The sequence below is a fragment of the Nymphaea colorata genome, chromosome 6 (assembly GCF_008831285.2).
Source record: "Nymphaea colorata isolate Beijing-Zhang1983 chromosome 6, ASM883128v2, whole genome shotgun sequence".
Taxonomy (NCBI): Eukaryota; Viridiplantae; Streptophyta; class Magnoliopsida; order Nymphaeales; family Nymphaeaceae; genus Nymphaea; species Nymphaea colorata.
In genome coordinates this window covers 22,985,359-23,007,468 of record NC_045143.1, presented here as the reverse complement: position 1 = coordinate 23,007,468, position 22,110 = coordinate 22,985,359, and the positions used below count along the sequence as shown (strand labels likewise).

General features: G+C 38.3%; 1 protein-coding gene and 1 long non-coding RNA gene across 5 annotated transcripts in view; both read left to right on the top strand.

Moving 5' to 3' along the window:
* LOC116255719 (uncharacterized) overlaps positions 1 to 11,513 on the top strand; it is a 40,709-nt gene extending 29,196 nt beyond the window's left edge. For 3 of the 4 annotated variants that reach the window (XM_031631650.2, XM_031631653.2, XM_031631651.1), the window contains 7 exons: positions 1,450 to 1,473; positions 7,097 to 7,179; positions 7,300 to 7,364; positions 7,957 to 8,006; positions 8,404 to 8,517; positions 9,495 to 9,554; positions 11,040 to 11,513. In XM_031631650.2, the coding sequence (XP_031487510.1) occupies positions 1,450 to 1,473; positions 7,097 to 7,179; positions 7,300 to 7,364; positions 7,957 to 8,006; positions 8,404 to 8,517; positions 9,495 to 9,554; positions 11,040 to 11,150 (507 nt within the window). In that variant the 3' untranslated portion in view covers positions 11,151 to 11,513. The remainder of the gene's footprint in view (positions 1 to 1,449; positions 1,474 to 7,096; positions 7,180 to 7,299; positions 7,365 to 7,956; positions 8,007 to 8,403; positions 8,518 to 9,494; positions 9,555 to 11,039) is intronic. The other variant, XM_031631652.2, reaches the window with a different exon arrangement.
* A 5,804-nt stretch (positions 11,514 to 17,317) lies between these two features.
* LOC126410187 (uncharacterized) lies at positions 17,318 to 18,768 on the top strand. Its single transcript, XR_007573725.1, has 2 exons — positions 17,318 to 17,502; positions 18,375 to 18,768. It is a non-coding gene; the product is annotated as an uncharacterized LOC126410187 (long non-coding RNA).
* The last annotated feature ends 3,342 nt before the right edge of the window (positions 18,769 to 22,110 follow it).

The following is a 22,110-nucleotide window of genomic DNA, read 5'->3' as shown; positions in this document are numbered from 1 at the left end:
TTCCATTGTTATTGGCTTCATATCATTTTAAAATTAGGTGCTCTGAAATAGTTTTTTCAATTTTTTTGGAAAAAAATGTACAAGAAAAATTTATGATACCTTAACTTCTTTCAGTTATGAAGCATAGAGGATCTTATAATTGAGCCTTCACCAACTTAGTCTTAAAATGTAATTAATGTTCCATGATTATCAAATTTATATCATGTCCTAGCATGATAAAAATGCAAATACCTTTATATATTCAAATACCTGCACATCAAGAATCTTCAAATTAGACCTATTGATGCTAACGACCAAACTTAAATGATTAAGGCAAGAACATGAAAGCAAAGACATAGAAAGGCAATTTCAACCTCAGTAGATGAGTGGAAAAGGATCTTCAGCAAGGCCTTTCTGATGAGACATTTATTCAGATAATTCTATTTTTCGTTTTGTTTCTTCTTGGTGTACATGTTTGTATTATGGTCGGTGGTTTAATGATTTGAACTTGATTTACTGGTTGTGTAACTTCAGTTTATGATTTAGTCAGTTACCTCTTGATTGAAGGTTGGCCTACTCACTTTCAAAATCTGCCCTTGAAAACTGATGTTTCTCTATGTCACATGTTTGTGGGTACGATACGGGTACGGCGATGCGGGTATGGACACGGCAATTTTGAAAATTTTGGATACGCGGATATGGCAAATTTTATATTCTCAAAAATGATAAAATGAAAAAAAAAACATTAAATTAATAGTTCACTCTTACAATCTCGTAAGAAAGTTTCTTTTATCACAAAAGTGTTGAGTATTTGAAAGGATTGTTCATGGAAATAATTGGATGCATCACAAAACAATGATAAAATGAAAAAAAAACATTAAATTAATAGTTTATTTTTTGGCATGTCTCACCCGTGTCCCGCATCCGGATACTTGTGTCCGCGTATCGGATATGGGTACGTGGGCTATACCCACGTATCCGTGTGACAGAGATCTTTCTCAATCTAAGTCATTTGATGGAACTATTTTGATGTGGATGTCTTGTTAATTTGACCTTTTCATTGCTTTTATAACTGGAGAACTTGTGTGAAATTGTGAATCTGCTTGAATGAATTTCCTCCTCCTGACTTTTCCTCTGCACCCTTTACAACAACAAGGGGTTTTTGACAGTAAAAAAATCATTGCCTCTTTTTTTAAATTTTATCTGAAACTGATTTTTGCAGTTTGAAAGCTAATGGTCACAAACTTTAAAATGCATTGAGAGCAGAAATAGTGATGGCAAGATTTGTTTTTTCTTTTGGACTATTGAAGTGTGCCCTTGTTTGGCTAATGTGAAGTTAGTTTTGTTAGCTACTCTCAAATTCTTATGCCTTCTCCTTTTCTTGTTTCCAATCTGGTGCTTCCTTTCTTATCTGCTTTATCCTTTTGCCTCTCAGAAGTACTTATAGCTGTTATTCATGGTTCTCTGCAGGTTGATCCTGGAGACATTGTCATGGTAAATGGATGACCTTCATGCCTTCTTCAGCATTCCAGCCTTCAATTGTGTTTTAGTATTCTGATAAGTATAATGAGCATACTTCCTACAAAATATATCTCACTGTTGATAACCTCTATGAATATTGAAAATATCAGCCTTTTGAACGCATTCTAGCAGAAGATATCTGTGATGGATGTGGTAATGTAGATATAAATTTGAATATTGCATGATTTTAAGGTTTTTCTCAGGTTTTCTGAATTCCTCTTTTTTAATGTTGTCAGCTTAAATTATAACATATTTGATGAGCAATTGATATATATTTATCCGTTTCACTATCAGATGAAGATACCAAGCTTCTTTAAATGCTTTCATATTCTTATGATCTTTGTCTTTTGCTTTTAATGTGGACCTTAGAGCATCTGACATACTACTAGGGTGAAATTGTTAGGCGCTCGAGCCTTCTTATTTGCTTATCTGTTTCTTAGCATGAGGTTTTCTTGGGCTGTTGGATGCTAATGGCTGATTGCTAATTGTCTGTCATAGGTTATTTGTAGAATGTGTCATTTTCTCTATAGGTGTTGTGGGTAATATGAATTAGTCTTGTACAAGCTGGTCATATCAATCTCATTGAGCTGAACTCTGTTGTCAACTTTTGTTTTCTGTAACTGTAAAGAGGCACTGCTGATATAATATTTTGCAAATATTCACCTTTTTGATGAATGCTTAAATTAAAATGGAGTGCTTGTTGGCAACTACTGTCAAGTGTCAAGGAATGTTGTCAAAAGCATTAAAGCATAGGGAAGCACGACAACCAGCGGATGAGGCATAATCTGTCTATAAATAAATAGTAGTTCTGAGCACACAAAACTTGAGCTATTAAGCATAACAATCACAGTTTAAGTGAAATACACCTACCCAAATTTGAAATGTTACAAACTTTACAAGGTGAAAGTACTTTTGAGTCAAACTAAAATTATCCATTGGATGATATCCATGCAAAAGATGAAAACATTGTTCCATTTTAAAATCTTTTTATGAGATTCATCTCTTGTCTCGTCATTGTCAATGCCCAAATCATCAATGTCATCATTACCATCATTCAAATTATTCATGTAATTTGGCTCTTCATGTTTGCTCTCTGTTTCTTCATCACTCGCAGTCTCCTCAACATTAATTACCTGTTTTCTTTTTCCTTTCTCTTTGCTTTTAATGGGAAAAAGAAGACACTCATTTGATTATGCCATATACAAGTACAGCAGGAATCAGTCTGTATGTAAAACACGTAAACAAGTAGAAGTGCTATTTTGGGTGCTGTACGGCTGTACCTATGACAGGATACAGGTGTGGTGCTGCTTGGGTGTTGCAGTCCTCACCAGAAAAAGAAGAAAAAGGGCTGAGGACAAGGGGAAAGGCATACCTGGCTTGCTGTGGGAGCAGATGCACATGCATGGCTGAGGTTAAGGATTAGGGCTTTATTGATTTCTCTTTTGTTGTTTTGACACTTTTTTTGTTATTATTTCCAAAAAGAGACTATTTTACAGAGTTTCTGTTTAACTCTCTTACTTTTGAAGTTCTCTTTTATTACAAAAAGTGGCCTATTTTACAATTTATAAATGGATTCTCTTTTACTTTCATACAGACACGCACCTGCACTCATGTGACAGAGTAGAACAAGTTTACCTTGGCTGCTTGATGTTTAGTTTCTTTTACAACATTGTGACTCACTTGAAATTTTTGCCCCTTCTATAGGCACATTCTGAATTGCCTTTAGTTCTGGATTTAACCATGATTTCTCTAACATTGTATTATTTCTTGGGAACTCTGGATCTTCTTTCTCCACTATCTTTTTGTCATCAAAATCAATTTTGTTTAAATCTATTGGATCATTTGGGACCCTTATCTTGATGTGTCTCTCTTAGTTTCATATTACATATAACAAACACTAATGCATTTGTCCTCTCTTGCTGAAGCCTATTTCTACATTTTGTATGCACCTATGACAATATGGCATGTGACACTATCAAAACTACTAATATAAAATGATGTTTACTTAGAAACGTAAACAACTAAACATGGACATAGGATACATGCTGATGAGAAACTACTCCAATTATGTTCACAAGCTGATCTGCTGCATGTGAAACTTAAGATTTATGGTGTAAAAAGCATCAGTTCAGGAGTCTCTTATACAAATGAGTTCCACCAATCAGCTGCGTACCATGTAAATTGAAAATATAACAAATATGATGTAGATTGCATTATCAATTCTTCAAAGTACTATTAATAAATGACAAAAATATTAATAATAAACTACCGGGTTTTCACTTTCTTGTTCCAGTAGCCACTGCTTTACCAAATGAGCTGTGCATTTCTCTAAATGCATCTAATTGTCAAAAAATAGTTAAATGTCTAACCAATTTGTCTATACAATTGTATAATTCATCCTTAATCTCTTTATCAACAATAAAATTATAATGAAATATGCGGGTCCAAAAAATATCTTGGTCTGTAATGGTTGACAATACATTCCATCTTCTATCAATTACATCCTGTATGGGCTTCTATGTCTAAACTCTGTGATTTAAAGTGGCAGCTATTTGCTTTTCCTTGTTATCCGTTGCCTCATTAAAAACATTCACTAGAGGCATGGTTGTTTTAATTGTAAATATAACTGTGCTCCAAAATTTGTATCTTTAGCAACAATGTTTAAAACTTGCTTAGCTTTATGTTTTTTTAAGTAATTACTTTTCAATTCTGGACTAAAAACGTTACATTCAACTCCTTAGCACATGCAATTCCTTGGAGAATAAGGTACAATGTGCAAATTATGTGATTTTCTGTGTGCTTTCTTATCAAGTTAAGAACCCACGTGTGATTCTAAATGTATCTTGTGATACACTTGGCCTTCTCAATTGTATTTTTTCAAAAATGTTCATTCTTTGCCAATATCCTTAAACATGAAATCTATGCAATGAGCAGCACATGGTGACCAATAAAATGTCTTATCATTCGCCAACTTCTTTCCTGCAGCAACAAAATTAGGTGCATTGTTTACGAGGAATTAGATTACATTTTCTGGCCCAACTTCTTTTACAACTTCAAATATTTCATGTAGATATTCAGGTGTTGTCAGTCCAACTATTAACTATAATAGTACAACCAACCATCACCCATGATTTATTAAACTCTTTTAGCGTTTGGTGCGTTTGTAGTCTATGAGTTCAGCCATTTTTCCATAATCCAGGCTTCTTCCACCTCCATGTCAAGACGCAATTTGCACACTTCCTCCCCTTGGGCTGCAGCCTTGTTAGCAATCATGACGAGGCCGGGACCTAGGAGGCAAAAGCCAAAAACTTTCTTTACTTTATTATTACTTGCTGTATTTTCATCTCTTAATGTTCATGTCCTCATCTTATGGTAAGAAGGTGGTTTTAATCCTAATGTCATTAGTGCTCACCATACCAAGAAGATGCCATTAGTACTCACTATACCAAGCCGTTTTCCATACCAATCAAGATGCCATTAGTGCTGACCATACCAAAATCAATGCAAATTTGGTTGATGTCGTCTGTCTTTCCCTTCTCTCTCTCTTCTCTTAACAAAGTAGGTTCAAGTCAAACGTCGTGGCTTGCTACAAGCTGGGCTCAGGGGCTGCAGTCAGCCGCTTCCCCTGTAGTCGTCAGCTCGTTCTTGACAGATCCGATCGGGTGTTCATAATCTTTAGTCAAAGGATTCGAACCTTTGCATGCCGGTACCAAAAACCGATGCCTGACCACAGGTCCCAATAGCCTCTACCATAGGGTCAAAATAAGGGCTTCTACAAAGGTTGAAAGGGAAAGTATTGCCAAAAAAAAGACCATACCATCACATATCTCTTTCCTTTCTTCAATTTTAAATTACTATTGGTTGTAGTTTATCATGCTTCTCTACTAACAAACTGATCTAATGGCCCCACTGCATTGTTCTTACTGTTACCACCACCACCAACTTTCACATCATTGTCATGTATTGTTGTTTCTCATAATATATGCCACTTCTTCCAATTTCAAATAGTCTTTCTCTTTTGCTTTTTCAAGGTACTTCTCTAAAGGCCTTTATTTCATGAGGAACATCAGCACAAGCTCTTATGCCATGTTTTGTGCCTGCCAAATGATACTTCAATCTTGATATTTCCCTCTTTGGTGTCTTTATTGCAATACTTCTCAAACTTTAGTTTCATGCTCCCATCCTTGATCTTCAATGATTATGTAGAACTGCAAAATAGATTCACAAAAGTGAAAAGCTAATATATGAATTATGTTTACAATTTATATTCATATATGTATATATAACCAGTAAAACTAGTCCCAAAATGAGATTCAATTTTCAAGTCCCTCTCCCTCTCTAGGATTCACCAATTCTAAGGTGGAGAGGATAGCTGTGAAAAAGGAAAATGGGAAAAAGAGTGAAAGGGAAAAACTTGGTGTGAGAGTGAAAGAGAAAAAAGGGGTTGGATAACCAGTTCCAAAATGGGACTGCTGAGCCATTTCTGTTATACATATATGTATCTGAAATAGTGAAATCATGTTGACCGTTTCAGATCTGAAAACCCGTGTATGAAGCACACAAGTAATTACAGGAAAACACCCAACAGATGGAACCCCATTTCAAGCAATGGCATTGGTAAAACAATATACAAGAGAAATCACAATATGTAAAGGTAACATGACTGGAAAAATATCATTGAGAAACATTCCCAGAATACACGGCAACACGAGGAGAAGAAAATAGAAAAACAGTCCTGGGAAAAAAGAATCCAGAGAAGCAAGGGAAAATACAAAGAAGAAGAAAAATAAGGCAGAAAAAAGGACCACTGGAGAAAAAGTAGAAAGCTTTCCTCTTTCCATCCTGAAATCCTTGGACTCGCATCTGGTTGTATGAGAACAAAGCAGAAGCCCCAAAAAAAAAACTGCACGGGGGGGCAGCCCTGTCTCTGCCTGCACCCTTTGTTTGGTGCTCATATAAAAAAACCTAGTTTAACAAAAAAGTATTTTGACCTTTTTTGACCAACCATAAGAAAGGTGTGCACCTTATGGATTGTAGCAAAGCACGGTGCACACCTTTAAACTTCTGCACCTCACCACTGTTTGCCAAGGTGAATGTGATTGGTCTACACTACAAGGTGCCTTTTTTTTGTGATTGTAGCGTGCTTTTGAGTTTGACAACACTGGCAACATGAATACATCCTATGCCAAGCGGTGGTCTGCCACATGGAAAATTCTCTTTGAGATTTTCCTGGCTGTTTCTGACACTGCTCCCATGCATGAATATTTTCTTGTTTTATATGCAAAACTCCATCTACTATGGGAACAACTTTTTTCAGTAGCTATGTATGTTTAGATGTACAGTTTGTTTGAGAAAATGTCTGTCTATGTGCAAGCAGGTCTTGTTTCTGTGATAATTAATAGAAAGTATAATGTGTTGAGGAACCCTTTCTGTTACCCCCTCTCTAGCAATCTAAGTTTCAAAACTGTCACCACTGCATCGATAAGCTAGTAACCTTATCCTAGTGGTATGCCTCCCTCTGTGCTCCATAAAAGCCATGTGCTATGCAGTCATTGTTGCTTCATGTGCTAAATTAATAAGATCTGTTTGGTCACAGTTGGTTGTTAGTTGGCATATGAAAGCTGCAACTATGTGTGAATTTTCTAGGCAGGAATTCATAGGTGGTCTGCAGGCACTTGGGTAAGAGCTTCACCAAGTTCCTCAACTCATTTTACTTTTTTTCTATTTTCTAGTCGAGTACATTTCTCTTATAGATTAGCTTTGAGAGAATGGATGACTGAGAACACATTTCTGTGCCAGGGTAGATTCTATTGAGAAGTTCAGAGAAAGGATACCGTTCATGCGTGCAGAACTCAAAGAAGAACGTATGTACTTATGTATTGTCAAAATTTCATTTCTAATTGGAAAACGAGATGAATATTTTTTCCTTTAATCTGAGAATTTGAGCTTTTCCTACTTTGATTTTATCATTACTACAGCCTAGTAAACCAACTGTTAATGTTTGAGCTTGTTGGCTTGCTTCATTGTTATTTATGCACTGCCTGAGTTGACTGACTTGCCATCGAAGATCCGACTTTAAGTGCACCTGAGCGCTGTTAGGTCTAGGCGCTTTTTCTCCTAGTGTTGAAGGCTCTTTATTTTGGGGGCGTATATGATACCTGGGCCCGCGCTCCTTGTTCGGCTGTTCTTTCCCCATCAAGTCTTTTTAGTTGTCAAATCTGTGGCTTAACAGGCATGTTCGATTCAGTCGTGGTTTTGATTTTAAAGAGATACAAATTAGTAAATATTTTAAATGCTGGTAGTTATGCTACTGCGTTATTTTGTTTGATTTTTACCGACTTCACTTGGTATTTAGTAATGTGCAATGACTTATTGTAATTGTATACACAACATATATGTTGGAGAGCCAGCTTTCTATGTGTAGCAGTTCTTCTAATTTTTTCGTTGCATGTGCAGAGAAATTTCGTGAAATTTATAATTTTGCATTTGGCTGGGCAAGAGAAAAGGTAACTTGAGTTTTTGTTTTCTCAAATCTCAAACTTCAGTCTGTTCTTCCTTGCACCCAGAGTTTTTAATTTGCTCAACTATATACTTGAACCCCTGTCCACATCCACATCCATGAGACTTAGCATTTGGAGTCAATGACCATTTCTATTTGTACTAGAATCCTTCAAGTTCATGCCAACATGTTTGTCACAGTTAGCGTACTATGGGATGTTCTTCCTTGTTCACCGTATCCTCTGCATTCTTGTTTCCACTTTCTGATATTGTATCTTCAATACTTATATGCATCACAGATAGACACATACATGGGGAAAGAGATATCCACACGCGTAGTGCCCGTGCAAATTAAAAATTTAAAATATATCAATTTTATCCCTTGAAGCCTTTGACATGAACTAGTCTTTGATGCAGGGTCAGAAGTCATTGGCACTTGATACGGCCATTGGGATGTGGCAATTGTTGTTTGCTGAAAAACAGTGGCCTCTGGTTGACCACTGGTGCCAGTTTTTGCAGGTACTTTAGGTTGTCCATTTGATTTGCTCCATATTTTATTAATTTGGACTAATCTGGATAAGAAATTCATACTTTTCATTTTTTTTCCTAATAATTTCCACCTGCTCTCTTTCTAGTAGCGATTTAGTGGTCAAAGTCATTTTTTTCTGCATATGTACTTTTTCCTTTTTTCTGTTTTTTTTTCTATTAGCGAGGGGACTATATATTTTTCTGTATTAGTATTGAAAAAAAGAAGCTTTCAGTATTTGGATGAGCTTTTTTCCTGGTCTGCATTGGGCTGTTGGCAAATTCTTTTCCTAATGTCTTGAGAGTTGTTCATTTATGAACTTTTAAAACTTGCATCATTGTTTGTTGGGTTGTAGGTGTGTCATTTGGTTTCCATCTAAAGGGAGTTACGATTTTTTTTCTCATAGAATGCATTTGTTATATACCCAGTCTTTTTGTTCACTGGATGCTTTGGCTTGTAATGTGTGTTTCTGCAATTCCAGTGAGCAGGATCCTTGGTGTCTTGCTGACTCTAGTTTTTGATAAATGTACACATTGGATTGTTCTGTTGATGAAGAGGTCATTCATTTATATTCCTTGAACAGGAATGACATGTCCTACATGTCTAGATAAGGAAAGGTGTCATCATGTTAGCAGATGTGTCAGGACTCTCGATTGGGACTTTCAATGATTTGATATGTGTCAGGTTTATTTTAGCAGGGAGAATTAACTAAGATTACCTTGTTATCACTTTTATGTTCATGTTATTCTTACCCTCGCTGGTGCAATCAAGCTCTTTGGCTTTTGCCTTCTCTTTGGTTCATAATTGGTTTGTTCCAGTCCTCTATTCAAGTCAAGCATCCACAACTGGGAAGCTTCTGCATTTTTGTTTTCTTGGTCATGTACACTTTGGTAGCTTTGACATGGAAAATTTTCACATCTTAGCACTTGAAATAATGATGACTTTGGTTTGCTCATGTTCTGATATTTAGGCAAAGCACAACAAAGCAATCTCGAGGGACACCTGGTCTCAACTTTTGGAGTTTGCCAAGGTATTAATGGTTGTCCTGTAACTATTAGCCTTGAAATTGTTCAGCTTGAAAGCTTGGATTTGAGTTGCTAATTTACTGTCGGGTGATGGAATACATGTTCAGTGGATATTATCAATAGGATGAATTTGTATATGAATTATTGGTTCTTCTTTGATAAGCTATGTCTGTTGTGGCAAATGGCTGATGATTTTACACCTTTCTTTTGATTTCCTAGTTTGCTGCTACTTCACCATGCTCTAGCATTTTGTCTTCTAGAATAAAGCCATCTCTTGCAAAGTTGCTAGGTCTCAAACAAATTTTTAATTCCTTGATGATTGCTGAGTTACAGAAGCAACTGTCATGTATGAAACTTGGGAATGGTGTGTATCCATAACTTGCTTAGGATTTTTAAAAGAACTTGGAAGACATTCCTTGCATGTTATCTGAAGTGTACAAGTCTCATAAACTTGTGATTTTACTTGAGAAGGTATGACTAAGACTTGAGAGACGGCTCACATAAAGGTTCATGTGTATCTTTCATCCAAGTTTAGGTAATCTTGTCAAACTATTAGCAGTTTCTTTGGATATAACTTGCCTATTATTTTGGAAAGTTTGCTGACCGGTCAGATTCAAGTCTGAGTGCCTAATGATGATGCATCATGGAGTTGTAAGCCTTCTGTTATCTGTATATCGCTGTCACAGAAGTCAAATGTCATCAATGTACATTGGCACATCCTTAAATTTTTAGCCTTTTCTGCAAGTGTGAGACACTATATGAACTGTATCGTAAGTGTATTATTACTACATAATATTTCGCACGTATTTAAACATGCTTTATGTGCACTACACTGGCTTTGTAAACATAAATATGGATGAATAATCTCTGTGGATTCCTGTTAAAGAACAAAGGGGCATTTTGATCTATTTTTTCAAGAGTCATCAATTACCTTGGATGCTCTGCTGCTTAATGCTGTTCATTATGTCAAGTTTGTAAAAACCTTAAGTGGATCAATGACGGAAGTAGGATGAAGTTTGTTGTTTGTCCAATTTCAATGAACGTCTCTAAAATATCGTACTACCTAAAGATCAATGTGGATAGTGGTGGTGGACAAAGAGTTGACTTGATCATGACTTATTGTCGGAGTCTGTAATGCATAATATTATGTTTTATTTTTATATCTTTTCATTTTTTTTTATCGAAAATGGGTTCTGGGCCCCAATATTTCTTTGGTTTCACAATGCACAGTTCTACTTTTTGAATTGGTACTTCTGATGGAGTTTGAGTGCGCATTGGACATTTTCGTTTCTGTTTTGGAGTTTAGTCCAAGGCCTCCTTTGGCTCTTTTTTTTCTTTCCTTTTCTTTTTTATTTTTGGGTATCAAGTCCATACTATTAGTATTAACTTGGAACTACCCTGGTACGAGATTCACAAAAACAACTTTTGTTAAGGAATGCTGCCACAAAAGGTTTGAGTTGTTTATTTCTTGAGTTTCTTCTCCCATGCAGACGGTTGATCCAATGCTGTCCAACTACGATGCTGAGGGTGCATGGCCTTATTTGATTGATGAATTTGTGGAGTACCTAATGGAGAACGGGATCATCCAAAGAAGTGGCTGAGCTGGACTATTCTGCAGATTGTGGAAGGTGAAATGTTATAATAACATACCTTTGAGTTTGGATTGCACATAAGGGTGGTGATTTAAACTATTCAATGGGTGTAATTCTGTTGAAAGATCATGAACTTCACGTGTTCTCTTGTTATAAAGAAGTGGGTATCTGCAAAAATGATACCATTCTTGCAGGTATTCGTTTTTTTTTTCTCTTATTTTTTTCCCTCGTTTTGTGGTTCTAGTGGCTCTTTTGTGGTAATGCACAATTCTATTTAGTCTGTATGTAGATACGACATGCAATTCTTGAATATTGGGCTAATTGGTAATTCAATCTGTGATGAGTTGTATAAATTAAAGATTTTACTGGTTTTGTGATGGTAGTTTCTTCTAAACTAGTTGATAATATTTGTCACGCTTGCATCTGAAATCCTTGGCAGTTACGTTCCGAGGACAAAGAAAAGGCCCTGTAGGAAATGACTTATGCGGAGTAATTGAAACTTAACTGAGGGATCTTGAGCTGGAAAATCCATTGGGCATCTGATTGTTGGCCTACTCACTATACTAACAAGCAAATGTGTACCTGGAAAGATTGGTTGTCAACGAATCATGGTTTATGTCGTCAAAATATTCAATAATTGGTGGTATAGATAGTGTCATCCTAAATTAGTCGGAATACAAGGATTTCAAGTCAAAATACTTTTTTGACACTCAACAGTATTGGTCGTACGTCTAGTTCCTTCCTCACTCTTCAGCATGTTAATGATGCTACATTGACATGTCAGTACACAAAAAAATGAGGCGCTGTGGCCGAACTACATGCCTGAGCGGCATCAAAGTGCCTAAAACGAGTGAATTTCCCGACTTTCAAAAAAGGAAAAAAAAAATTCTTTGTTATTCTTTGGACAGGGTCATCATGTATTCCCCAATGAAACCATATCAAGCACGCGCATGTTGGAACATGTTAAAATGAATACCTAATATGGAGATTTGATGCTTTGTGCGAGGACTCGGCCCCACAGTTTGTTTTTCCTATCTGTAAGACCTGTAAGACGTGAAATCCTGGTTGTTGGTTCATAGGTGCTACAATAGTATTTTCAAGTTGATGGATTAACAATAAGAGTACCCACGTGTCGAAGTAGTTCTGAACCACCACGGATGGTGTCAGAACTTCAATTGCTGAGATCATTCTTGATTAGTCATGGTCTATCACCATTCTCTCTCTCTCTCTCACGTGCAAATAGCAGGGTCCTTGGATGTTCGATTTAGATGCTTCTTTCATTCTACCATTGCCTTGACAGGTAGGCATCAATTTCCAGCGCGTGTTGCGAGGCTGTCGTAACTGAATGGACATATGAAAGGCTAGATTCGTATTTTATCTGTTCTATTAATGCCTGCCAAAGTAAGCAAGTGCATTAACCAATGCCTTGAACACCTTTACCTTTTATGGAACGGTGCAGCTAGCAGTAACAAGAAGCATCTTCTTGTATGGACACTGCAATAATCCCAACTTCTAGGGGCGGCTTTGGAGTCCCTAATCTGCCCCTTTGGAATATCGCCTTCAATTCAGAATGAGGGTTCTCTTCATCATGAACTTGCAATCAACATGTGTTATAATACGTTTCCCCCCAACGATTAGCTAAGCTCATCCTTTTCGATGTAAAATCCGTCAACATAAATCATCGTGCGCCCTAATGGATTTCAAGATTCTTCAGACGACTTTATTATTTTTTATCTTGCAGTGTGTCATTCTGTTTCATTGCTTGCTTCTGTATCTTTGTTGCCCTTGGCTATGCTTGGTCACGTTCCAATATATATACATCTTTCTCTCTCTCTCTCTCTTTCATAACAAGCATGTAGTGTAGTTGGTCGAACCAGAAATACATATTGGATGTATCTCTTATTCAATTTTCATAGGTCCTACTCTCCTATTGGCATCGGGAGTTAAGGCTTGAAGGTTACATTTGCAGTTGTCAGGCTAGGGTCAAAAGGTGGAGCTACATAGGTGTTGGCGTACCCTTCAATGTTTCTTTGTTTTTATATTAACATTTTCAAATAATTGTTCTGTTATGGACATGGTGCCCCTCTAGATATACAAATCTATGATTGAGTGCTCCCTTCAAAAAATTTTTTGGCTTTGCCACTGGCTAGCGTTATTGTTTGTGCTCTCTCTCTCTCTCTCTCTACGTAACATTTAGCTTCTGAGTACCAAAATCAGATTGTGAATTACTGTTTTAGCCATATAAGTTCCTGAGCCTTACTGTATTCCTGTGTGAGTATTTTTAAGACATTACGCCGAAATTAAGAACTAATAATACTTATAAAAAGTACTCAACTTAGTCTTCCTCGTATTTTGAAGTGGACGAAAAAAACAAATGTCTGATGCTTACAAAACTCATACTTAAAATGGGAGTTTTATGGGCTTTGTTTGTCAAATGACATAACTTTGTTGTGTTCATTTGGACATTGAAAGCCAACGCGAAGTGAGTGTGCTTTGCACTTGCACTAATGTCATTCAATGTTGCAAGTTCTTTGTGTATAGTGTCACACCCCAACCTTTTGACCCTCAAATAATTTTTTTTTCTTAAACATAAAGTATTGAGGTGCGACGACACAACAATTCAAAAAGGAGGGAGCTATGTCATTCGAAACATTGGGGCAAACTTTCATTCATATAACAATTTAAGTTCATACAAAATCACATTGTGTATGACAAAAATGCCCCAAACCATATAATTGATGCCTAACAAAAATAAGACATCAATAAAATCAAAATAAAACACGTCGGCACTACAAAAGACCCAAAACCTCCTCAATATGATGTGAGTGAGTGAAGCCATCTGATCAATCTACCACCCCGGTCCGCCAAAACCTGAAAAATGAAACAACTGAAGGCTTAGCTTTTGCAGTACGACAACAAACCAGTAAATCCCTAAACCCTTTAGGTATGGGCTCAAATATGAGATAATCACAATTATAAAAACAAATTATCATCTTGTCGTGACATGGCCTTGTCACATGACTTGACAAGAAGGCCCCTCACATATACCACGACAGGTAAAGGCCACTCAATGGCCATGATAACACAATTACAATTCCCATGCAAGGCATGCATAAACATATCATTCTCATTCATTTCATTTACATGCACATCATTCAGATACATTTCATTCATATTCTTTTCATTTTCATTAGTTTCAGTGAATTGATAGTTCCTGTGGGTGCAAATACAGGTACGTGCACACCGCGGGTGGCCTATAGCCGGGAGACGACCCCCGTAGTAGCCCATAATAGTATGGATCCATTCCCACTGCAGCGGTAGAGTACTCATCCATAGATGTGTGAATTTCAAGGAGAAATACTCAGCCTTCCCTAGGACACCCATGTTGGGAATGCGGGAGCCCAACGCTCCAAACACATCACACAATAGTATCCTGGGGCCTTGCACCGTTTGCGCTTCGAACAGGTGAGACCAGTGGCGGAAGCGGGACAACTCCCAAACACAATGCGACAACCCACTGGCCTCTCATCTCTTATTCTTTCATTTTTATCTTTATAATTACACATTAACAAAAAGACTGGCTAGCTCATGAGGTTGGTTAATTTCACGAGTACACCAACACCTCCAATTGCCTCTACACGAGGGCCACACATATCATTAACATTATTAACTAGTCGTCATACAATACAGGTACAACTACCCTCCAATTTCATTTATTTGCATCATTGCCCACGGCAATACATGTGCAACAAATCACAACATTCATATTCATAAAAATTAACATTTTATGAAATCACATCTTTCAAAACTTAGCCAAATCCTAGAGAGTAGTCTCGATCCATGATTAGCTTGTAGCTGTCCTACGCAGATATCATTTTAAGATGCTTCCTAATGCACAATTGGGGTCTTATCTGTCCTAAACAGTTATCAATCTAGCATGCACATGCACTTGCATAGAAATTTTTAAACAAAATTCTAAACCCAAAGCTTCGATCAATCTATCACTAATACATTTCTCACTTGTTTTTCTTAGTTGAGGCGTCTTCGCCACCATAAGATTCTCAACAAACAACATATATGCACATCAATAGAAGCATACTTCCCAAGCTCACTAAAATGATTTGAAACGTTCTCCACAACATTACAATATCTACCATACTTTCTAATTGCTTCGAAAATTAACCCATCAAGCTTATAAAATCATTGTAAATATGGATCATCGTCCCTCCAAATTAGTCCTAGAACTTTGCCCAAAATAGTAACGTCATTAACCAACATCCAAATTCATCAAATCGTAAATCTAGCATACTCCATTAATAATTATACATGCTCCAACAACAAATATTTGACAATTTAAGCTCGATTAGGTCTCCCTCACCCCAAATTTAGAGTCTTAGCTGTTGCAGTCCTCCTGGCAGCCACCTCACGAGTTCGAAAGATCCTAAAATGGCTAAAATCTCTCAATGTCGCCACCACCAATGCATGCTAGTCACCGTTAAAAAGGGCAGAAAGTGTCCCAAACTGCAATCTATTCAACAGCCACAAAAGAGTCGAAATCAGTGAAAATGAAGTTTTAAGAGAGAGGTATGCCGCAAGAAGAGCCTCATGGTAGCGGTGAGGGTGGCTGAAACGAGTGAGAGAGGGCGCTGACAGAGAGGAGAGACTAAGAAAGAGGATTCAGACAAAGGGGAGAGATAAGAGAGTGGCGGAGGAAGGGGGATAGCACGGGAGAGAGAGAGAGGGAGAAAGAGAGAGAAGGGATGGGAAGAGAACTGCGAGTGAAGAGCGTGAGAGAAAGAGGGGGATTCGACAGGGAACAGTCGGGGGAAGGGGGGGGGGGGGGGGGGGAACGACGGAGAGCAGCGAAAGGGAAGAAGAGAGAGAGACACCGACGGGCTTACCTATGCATTGCCGCCACCGTTGCCGTTAACCTCTGTCGCCGCTGTTCAATCCTCTGCCTTCTTCTTCTCTGTGCTATGTGCAACCCAACGGGACGAGGGAGAAGAGGAAAAGTCAAGGGAGAAGACGAGAGAAGAGCCCCCCGCGTGACGGGCTCTTGACACAAGCGGGTTCGGGTCCAGGTTTAGACCCGGCCAGGCCCAGCCAAAAAGTCGAGTGTTACACATAGCACTCACAAAACATAGGCCTTTGCTGGTCACTTGGTGTGTTGGCGTGTTGGCGTGATGTAACATGATTGTACAAAGCACTTGCGTCCATGGCGAAATGAGACTTGGGCATTTCAGTCATTGGTCAGTAACATGCTTGTTATTAACGACCATGACCAGGGATAGACTAGTAATTGAATGGTTTTAGATTAAGTTATGCTAATCATGATTAAGCATAGTTAATGACATTTTAAAATACTAGACATTATTTAGTGAAAGATTAGACCTCTAAGGCTAGAATTAAGTCACCAAGCTAAACTTGTTGTAACCTCCTCTCAAAATATAAATGATTTTTACCGCCCTTTCATTCTTAAATAATGTAAAATATAATAACATATTCCAAAAACTTAAAATTAACATATAAAGGGCTGTTAAAGGGCTGTTGCCCCTTTTCGGTGGTAGCTTGAAGGAAAAGACAGAGGAAAGGAGAGAGAAATGAGGAGAGATAAAAGTTTTGTCGTTAGTGAAAATCCATTCACCACGTGCGCCACAACCATTAGAAATTAGAAATTAGGGTGGGCATCGGGCCGGGCCGGGTCGGCCCATCGGGCCTGAAGCCCGGGCCCGGCCCGATAATCTTGTCGGGCCTGGCCACCAAAAGTCAAGCCCGGCCCACCCCGCCGCGAAGAGGGAGACACGGGAAGGGGGAGCCGAGAGGAGAGGGAGACGGAGCGGGGCGCGGGGGGACGGAGGCGGAGAGGCCGCAGGGGACGGAGGCAGTGTGGGAGTGGAGCGGGGCTGCGGGGGGCGGAGAGGGAGAGGGGAGGGACTCAGAGAGGGAGAGGGAGAGAGAAAAGGGAGAGGGAGCAGAGGGAGACGAAAGGGAGAGGGAGTCGGAAGGGAGAGGGGAGGGACTCAGAGAGGGAGACGGAGACGGAGACGGAGACGGAAGGGAGATGGAGCAGAGGGAGAGGGAGCAGAGAGGGAGAGGGAGACCGAAGGGAGAGGGCGAGGGAGAAGGAGAGGGAGGAGAGGGAGGGGGAGACGGGAGACGGGAAGAGAGAGGGAGGGGTCAGGGGAGCGAGCGAAGGGCGGAGGCCGCCCGAGAGCGGGAGTCTGGCCGGGCCGGGCCACCGCCGGGCCGCCCTTCTCACCCGGCCCAGCCCAGTTTGGTTATCGGGCCGGGTTATTGGGCCCGGCCCGGCGGCAGCCCGGCTGGACGCCCAGGCCTAGTAGAAATCTCGAAGAAAGCAAAGGTATGGTGAAAAATGTAAATTTCAAAGTTTTAGATTGTAGGAATTCTAATTTCTGGCATTGTACAGTTATTCTAGTGAAAAATAGACTGGTGGATGAGATTAAGTCTGAATTCGTTTGGAACTTCAAAGCACTCCATAACAAGCGTGGTTCGTAGAAGCAGCGAATAGACTATGCCAACGGTGTTTGAGTAGCTTAATTGTCCATACTGCACGGGAACCCATGTCAATTTACATGCCAGTTTGCTATATAACAGACCTCAACTGTAGACCAGGCTAGGCCATGGGGCTCGGTCAGCTTGGCCTGGCCATGGCAAGACCATGTCTGGACCATAGTCAACTAGGACCCAGACCTAGCCGTGAGAGTGAATGACCAACCATAGTTTTAGGCCATGCCCGGGGTTAATTTTAGGCCATGAGAGTGAATGACCAACCATAGTTTTATTTTGAATTTATTGTTCATTATGCATAATTTGATTACTCAAGTGTTTTGTTGATTAGTTTACATTAATAAAATTGAGATTCAATGACTTAAACCAAGTTGCAAGATTTAAGCAAATATCTTTAGCTAACCTAGTCCAAATTGTTTGAAAAAATATATGCATACATGTATGCTATTCAGATGCAATTGAACTTGAAGGTGTGTGGAATACTTAGACATGGGACTTGAGCTATGTTAATTATACAAGCTTGTGATTGACTTTTGAGTGCAATGTTGTTCGATGATAGGCCTGTGTTTTAGCTCTGAGGTGTTAACCAAAAAAAAGGGGTAATGTTTTCTAATATGAAATTGCTGTCATGCAATGTTTTGGTTGAAAATGAGTTGGTTATTTTATTTTATGGTATGTTTGCTTATTGCTTTCATTTTGCTGTAGGGCCGGTTTTATTTCCAAGATAGCGGCTTGGTGACTAACCCAACTGTAAAACATAAAAGGGGTCAAGTTGGGTGGTGCAGGTCTGCAGAGATCCGAGATAGCGAGTCATTCCGTGAATGTTGGAATTGTTATATAGAATTGCTCCTTCTCCTGCCCACTTAAAAGGAGCTCATCCCCGATGTGAGGCAGGGGAAAAGCGGGATGAAGTTATTTAGATATAATGCAGTTGAGCTCAATAAACTTGGAGTCATGGTGGTGGTGACGCAAAAAATGCCAGTTCCCAGTGACTTGGTTCTTTGGAACTGTAAGCTGCAAAAAGCTCTACCCTAAATATGTAAAGGAAATGGGTGGCATCATATAATTTACTCAGGCGAGTGCACCTTTGAAATTTTTATTTCCTTTCATTGTTGTTACTAATGTGATTTGATTACTTTGTGATTGAAAGTGAGTCTTCTGGTTCACTAGCACGTCGAAAAAAATCGATAGACTAACTTTTGGAGCATGTAGATAAGGGAAAGCGACCTATTGTCGATAATCCAATTGATTGGAACACGCTATCTTCTCTATCCCCAGGTTCACAGATGGCCAAGTGAGGGATTCCATTCCCTGCTCCCATCAAAATATCTTCAGTTAGTTGTATTATTATATCTCCTGACCCTTTTGAACTACAACCTAAACATTATCATTAGAGCTGAACTGGACCTACGTCCAGTGATGATACACACACATTATCATTTTTCTATCTATGCTTGGGCATCGAGCCGGCACGGCCCGATAAGAGTCAATCCCGGGCTGGCCCCACACCCGAAACCCAAGCCCAGGCTGGGCTCAATGCCTGAAACCCGAGCTCGGGCCTAGCTCTGCCCGACCAGATTAAAATAAAACAAATAAATAAATAATAATAAATATTGAATATATAAAATACATTTTAATAATAAAATATATATTGTTATTAAATAAAAATAATATAAAAATTTTAAACGGGCCCCATCGAACTGGCCTGGGACGGTTTTTGGGCCCGGGCCTGGGCCCAATGCCCAGACTTCGTCTAAAAACTACCTACATGAAGGTTCAATGATCCTAACTCCAACTCGAATGATGGAGAATGATACAAAAGTATAGTAAGGAAGAATGTTCAAAATTCTGGAGAAAAGGAAAGAAGAAAAAGCATTAAAGTTACCTCAATATATGTCCAGAAATTATATCTTTCACATAGTTGTAGTATACATGTATATTAATGTGTGTACATTACACATGCAAAGTTTTACTTCAGTGAAGAATGTCTCGGTATGCCAGCATCGATCTGGGCAAGATATCGAAAAGAACTAGTGATGGCCAAAAAAGAGATGAGGGCCATCAGCGAGGAGGCTAGATTGACCTTGTAGAATTTTAGAAAGTAAATTTCCTACAAATCTTATAACTATTGATCTAGACAGATTTGATATAAATTTGAGGATGACTGGATGAGTAAGTGTGATGCATTCATTGGTTGTCATGGAAAGAGGATTACTGTGTGGGCCAATGGCTCTAACGCTATAGTATTCTAAACACATACTTGTGAAAGCGCATCAGAAATAGCTATAGCCAATTTGTTGACGTAAGAAAATATAAAGGGTTATGATACGGTCTATCTCATCCATTGTGACTTCGAATGAAATTGAAACACCAAAGATAGACCGAATTTCAATGGTTCGTGAGTTTACGGATGTATTTTCAGAAGACCTCTTGGAATTCCTATGGTTGCAAGAGATTGAGTTTACTATTGACTTGGTACCTGATACTGCTCCAATTTCAAAACCACCTTATAAAATGACACCAATTGAACCAGAAGAATTAAAGAAACAGTTGCAAAAGTTTATCAACAAGGGATATATACGACTTAGTGTATCACTTTGGGGCGTACATGTTATTTGTAAAGAAGGATGATGGGTCATCTCCGTTATGCATTGGTTATCAGATGTTAAATCAAGTGACCATCAAGAATAAGTATCTCCTCTCCCAAATTGAAGGTTGGTTCGATCAGCTAAAGAACGCGCGTACTTTTTAAAATTGACCTTAGATCGGGGTATTACGAACTAAGAATTGAAGAGGATACCCTTAAGACTGCATTTCAAATGTGGTATGGACATTATGAGTTTTGTGTTCTTTCCTTTGTGTTGACTAATGCACCTATTGTGTTTATGGACTTAATGAACAAAGTGTTCAAATTTTTTTTTGATTAGTTTGTCATTGTGTTTATTGATGATGTATTAATTTACTTATTCGTTCAAGAAGAGCACATGGAACATTTGAAAAAGGTATTGAAAATTCTTTGACAACACAAATTATATGCAAAATTTTCAAAGTGGAACCTTCGACTGTGCAAGCAAAGCTTAATGGGACTCATTATTTATAGTGAAGGTATTATAGTAGATTCAGTTAAAGTTGATACAGTCCAAAAATAGAAGACCCCTATTAGTATTACCAAGTGAGAGCCTTCCTTGGATTAGCTGGTGACCATAGAAGATTTATACATCCCTATGACTATGCTTCTAAAGAGGGAACAAAAGCAGTATATCAAAAGCCTAAAGGATTGTGGCAGCCAATTGAGACTCCTCTATGTAAATAAGAGGATATAATGATGGACTTCATCATATGATTGTCAAGGACTAGAAAACAACATGACACTATTTGGGCCATTATTGACCGATTAAGAACATCCCTTCACTTTCTCCCATAAGAGTTAATTGGTCATTAGAATCTTTGGCTGAATTGTACATTGATGAGATAATTTGATTTCATGGTGTGCCACATACAATATTTCAGAAAGGGATCTTAGATTCACCTCTTGTTTTTGGAAAGTTCTTCAACTAGCATTGGACAAACCGAGAGGATGATTTTAACCTTACAAGATATGTCACGGGCACACTCTCTAGAATGAAAGGGAAAATGAGACAAACATGTAAAACTAGCGGAGTTCACCTACAACAATAGCTAACCTTCTACTATTGACATGACACCTTTTGAAGGTTGATATAAACGTTCATACCGATCAATCATATACTAGAATGAAATTGGTGATAGAAAAATTGAAATATCCTCTAGTTCTACATTACTATGCTGGTCAAATCAAGATGATACAAAACAAATTATCAGTTGCATAGGATCATCAAAAAAAGTTACGCTACCAGAAGACAACGACCCATGAATTTTGAAATTGGTGACTATGTATTTTTATATGTCCCTAATTAAAGGAATTTTCAGATTTGGAAAAAAGGGCAAATTGAATCTCAGATTTATTGGACCTTTCAAAATTCTAGAAAAAATTGGTAAAACAATGCACTAACTAGCAATGCCACCACAGTACTCTCAAGTTCATGACGTCTTTCATGCTTCAACTACTGTGAAAGTATGTACCACAGTACCAGATCTCAGTCATATCATCAGCTGTCATGATTTAGAAGTTTGAGAATATTTGACATATGTAGAACAACTAATTTTGCATGGTTGATGAGTAGGAACACATTGAGAAAAAAGAGAATATCATTAGTAACAGTTGAATGGCAGCACCATAGGTCCACTGACATTACTTGAAAGCTAAAAGATAATATGTAGAAACATTATCCCCTCCTGTTTACACAGACATAAATTTCGAAAACTAAATTTTATTAAAAGGGGTAAGATTGTAACATCTGAATTAGATTATGAGTTACTACTTTAGTTGGAGAGGTTTCTAAGCCTTACTGTATTCATATGT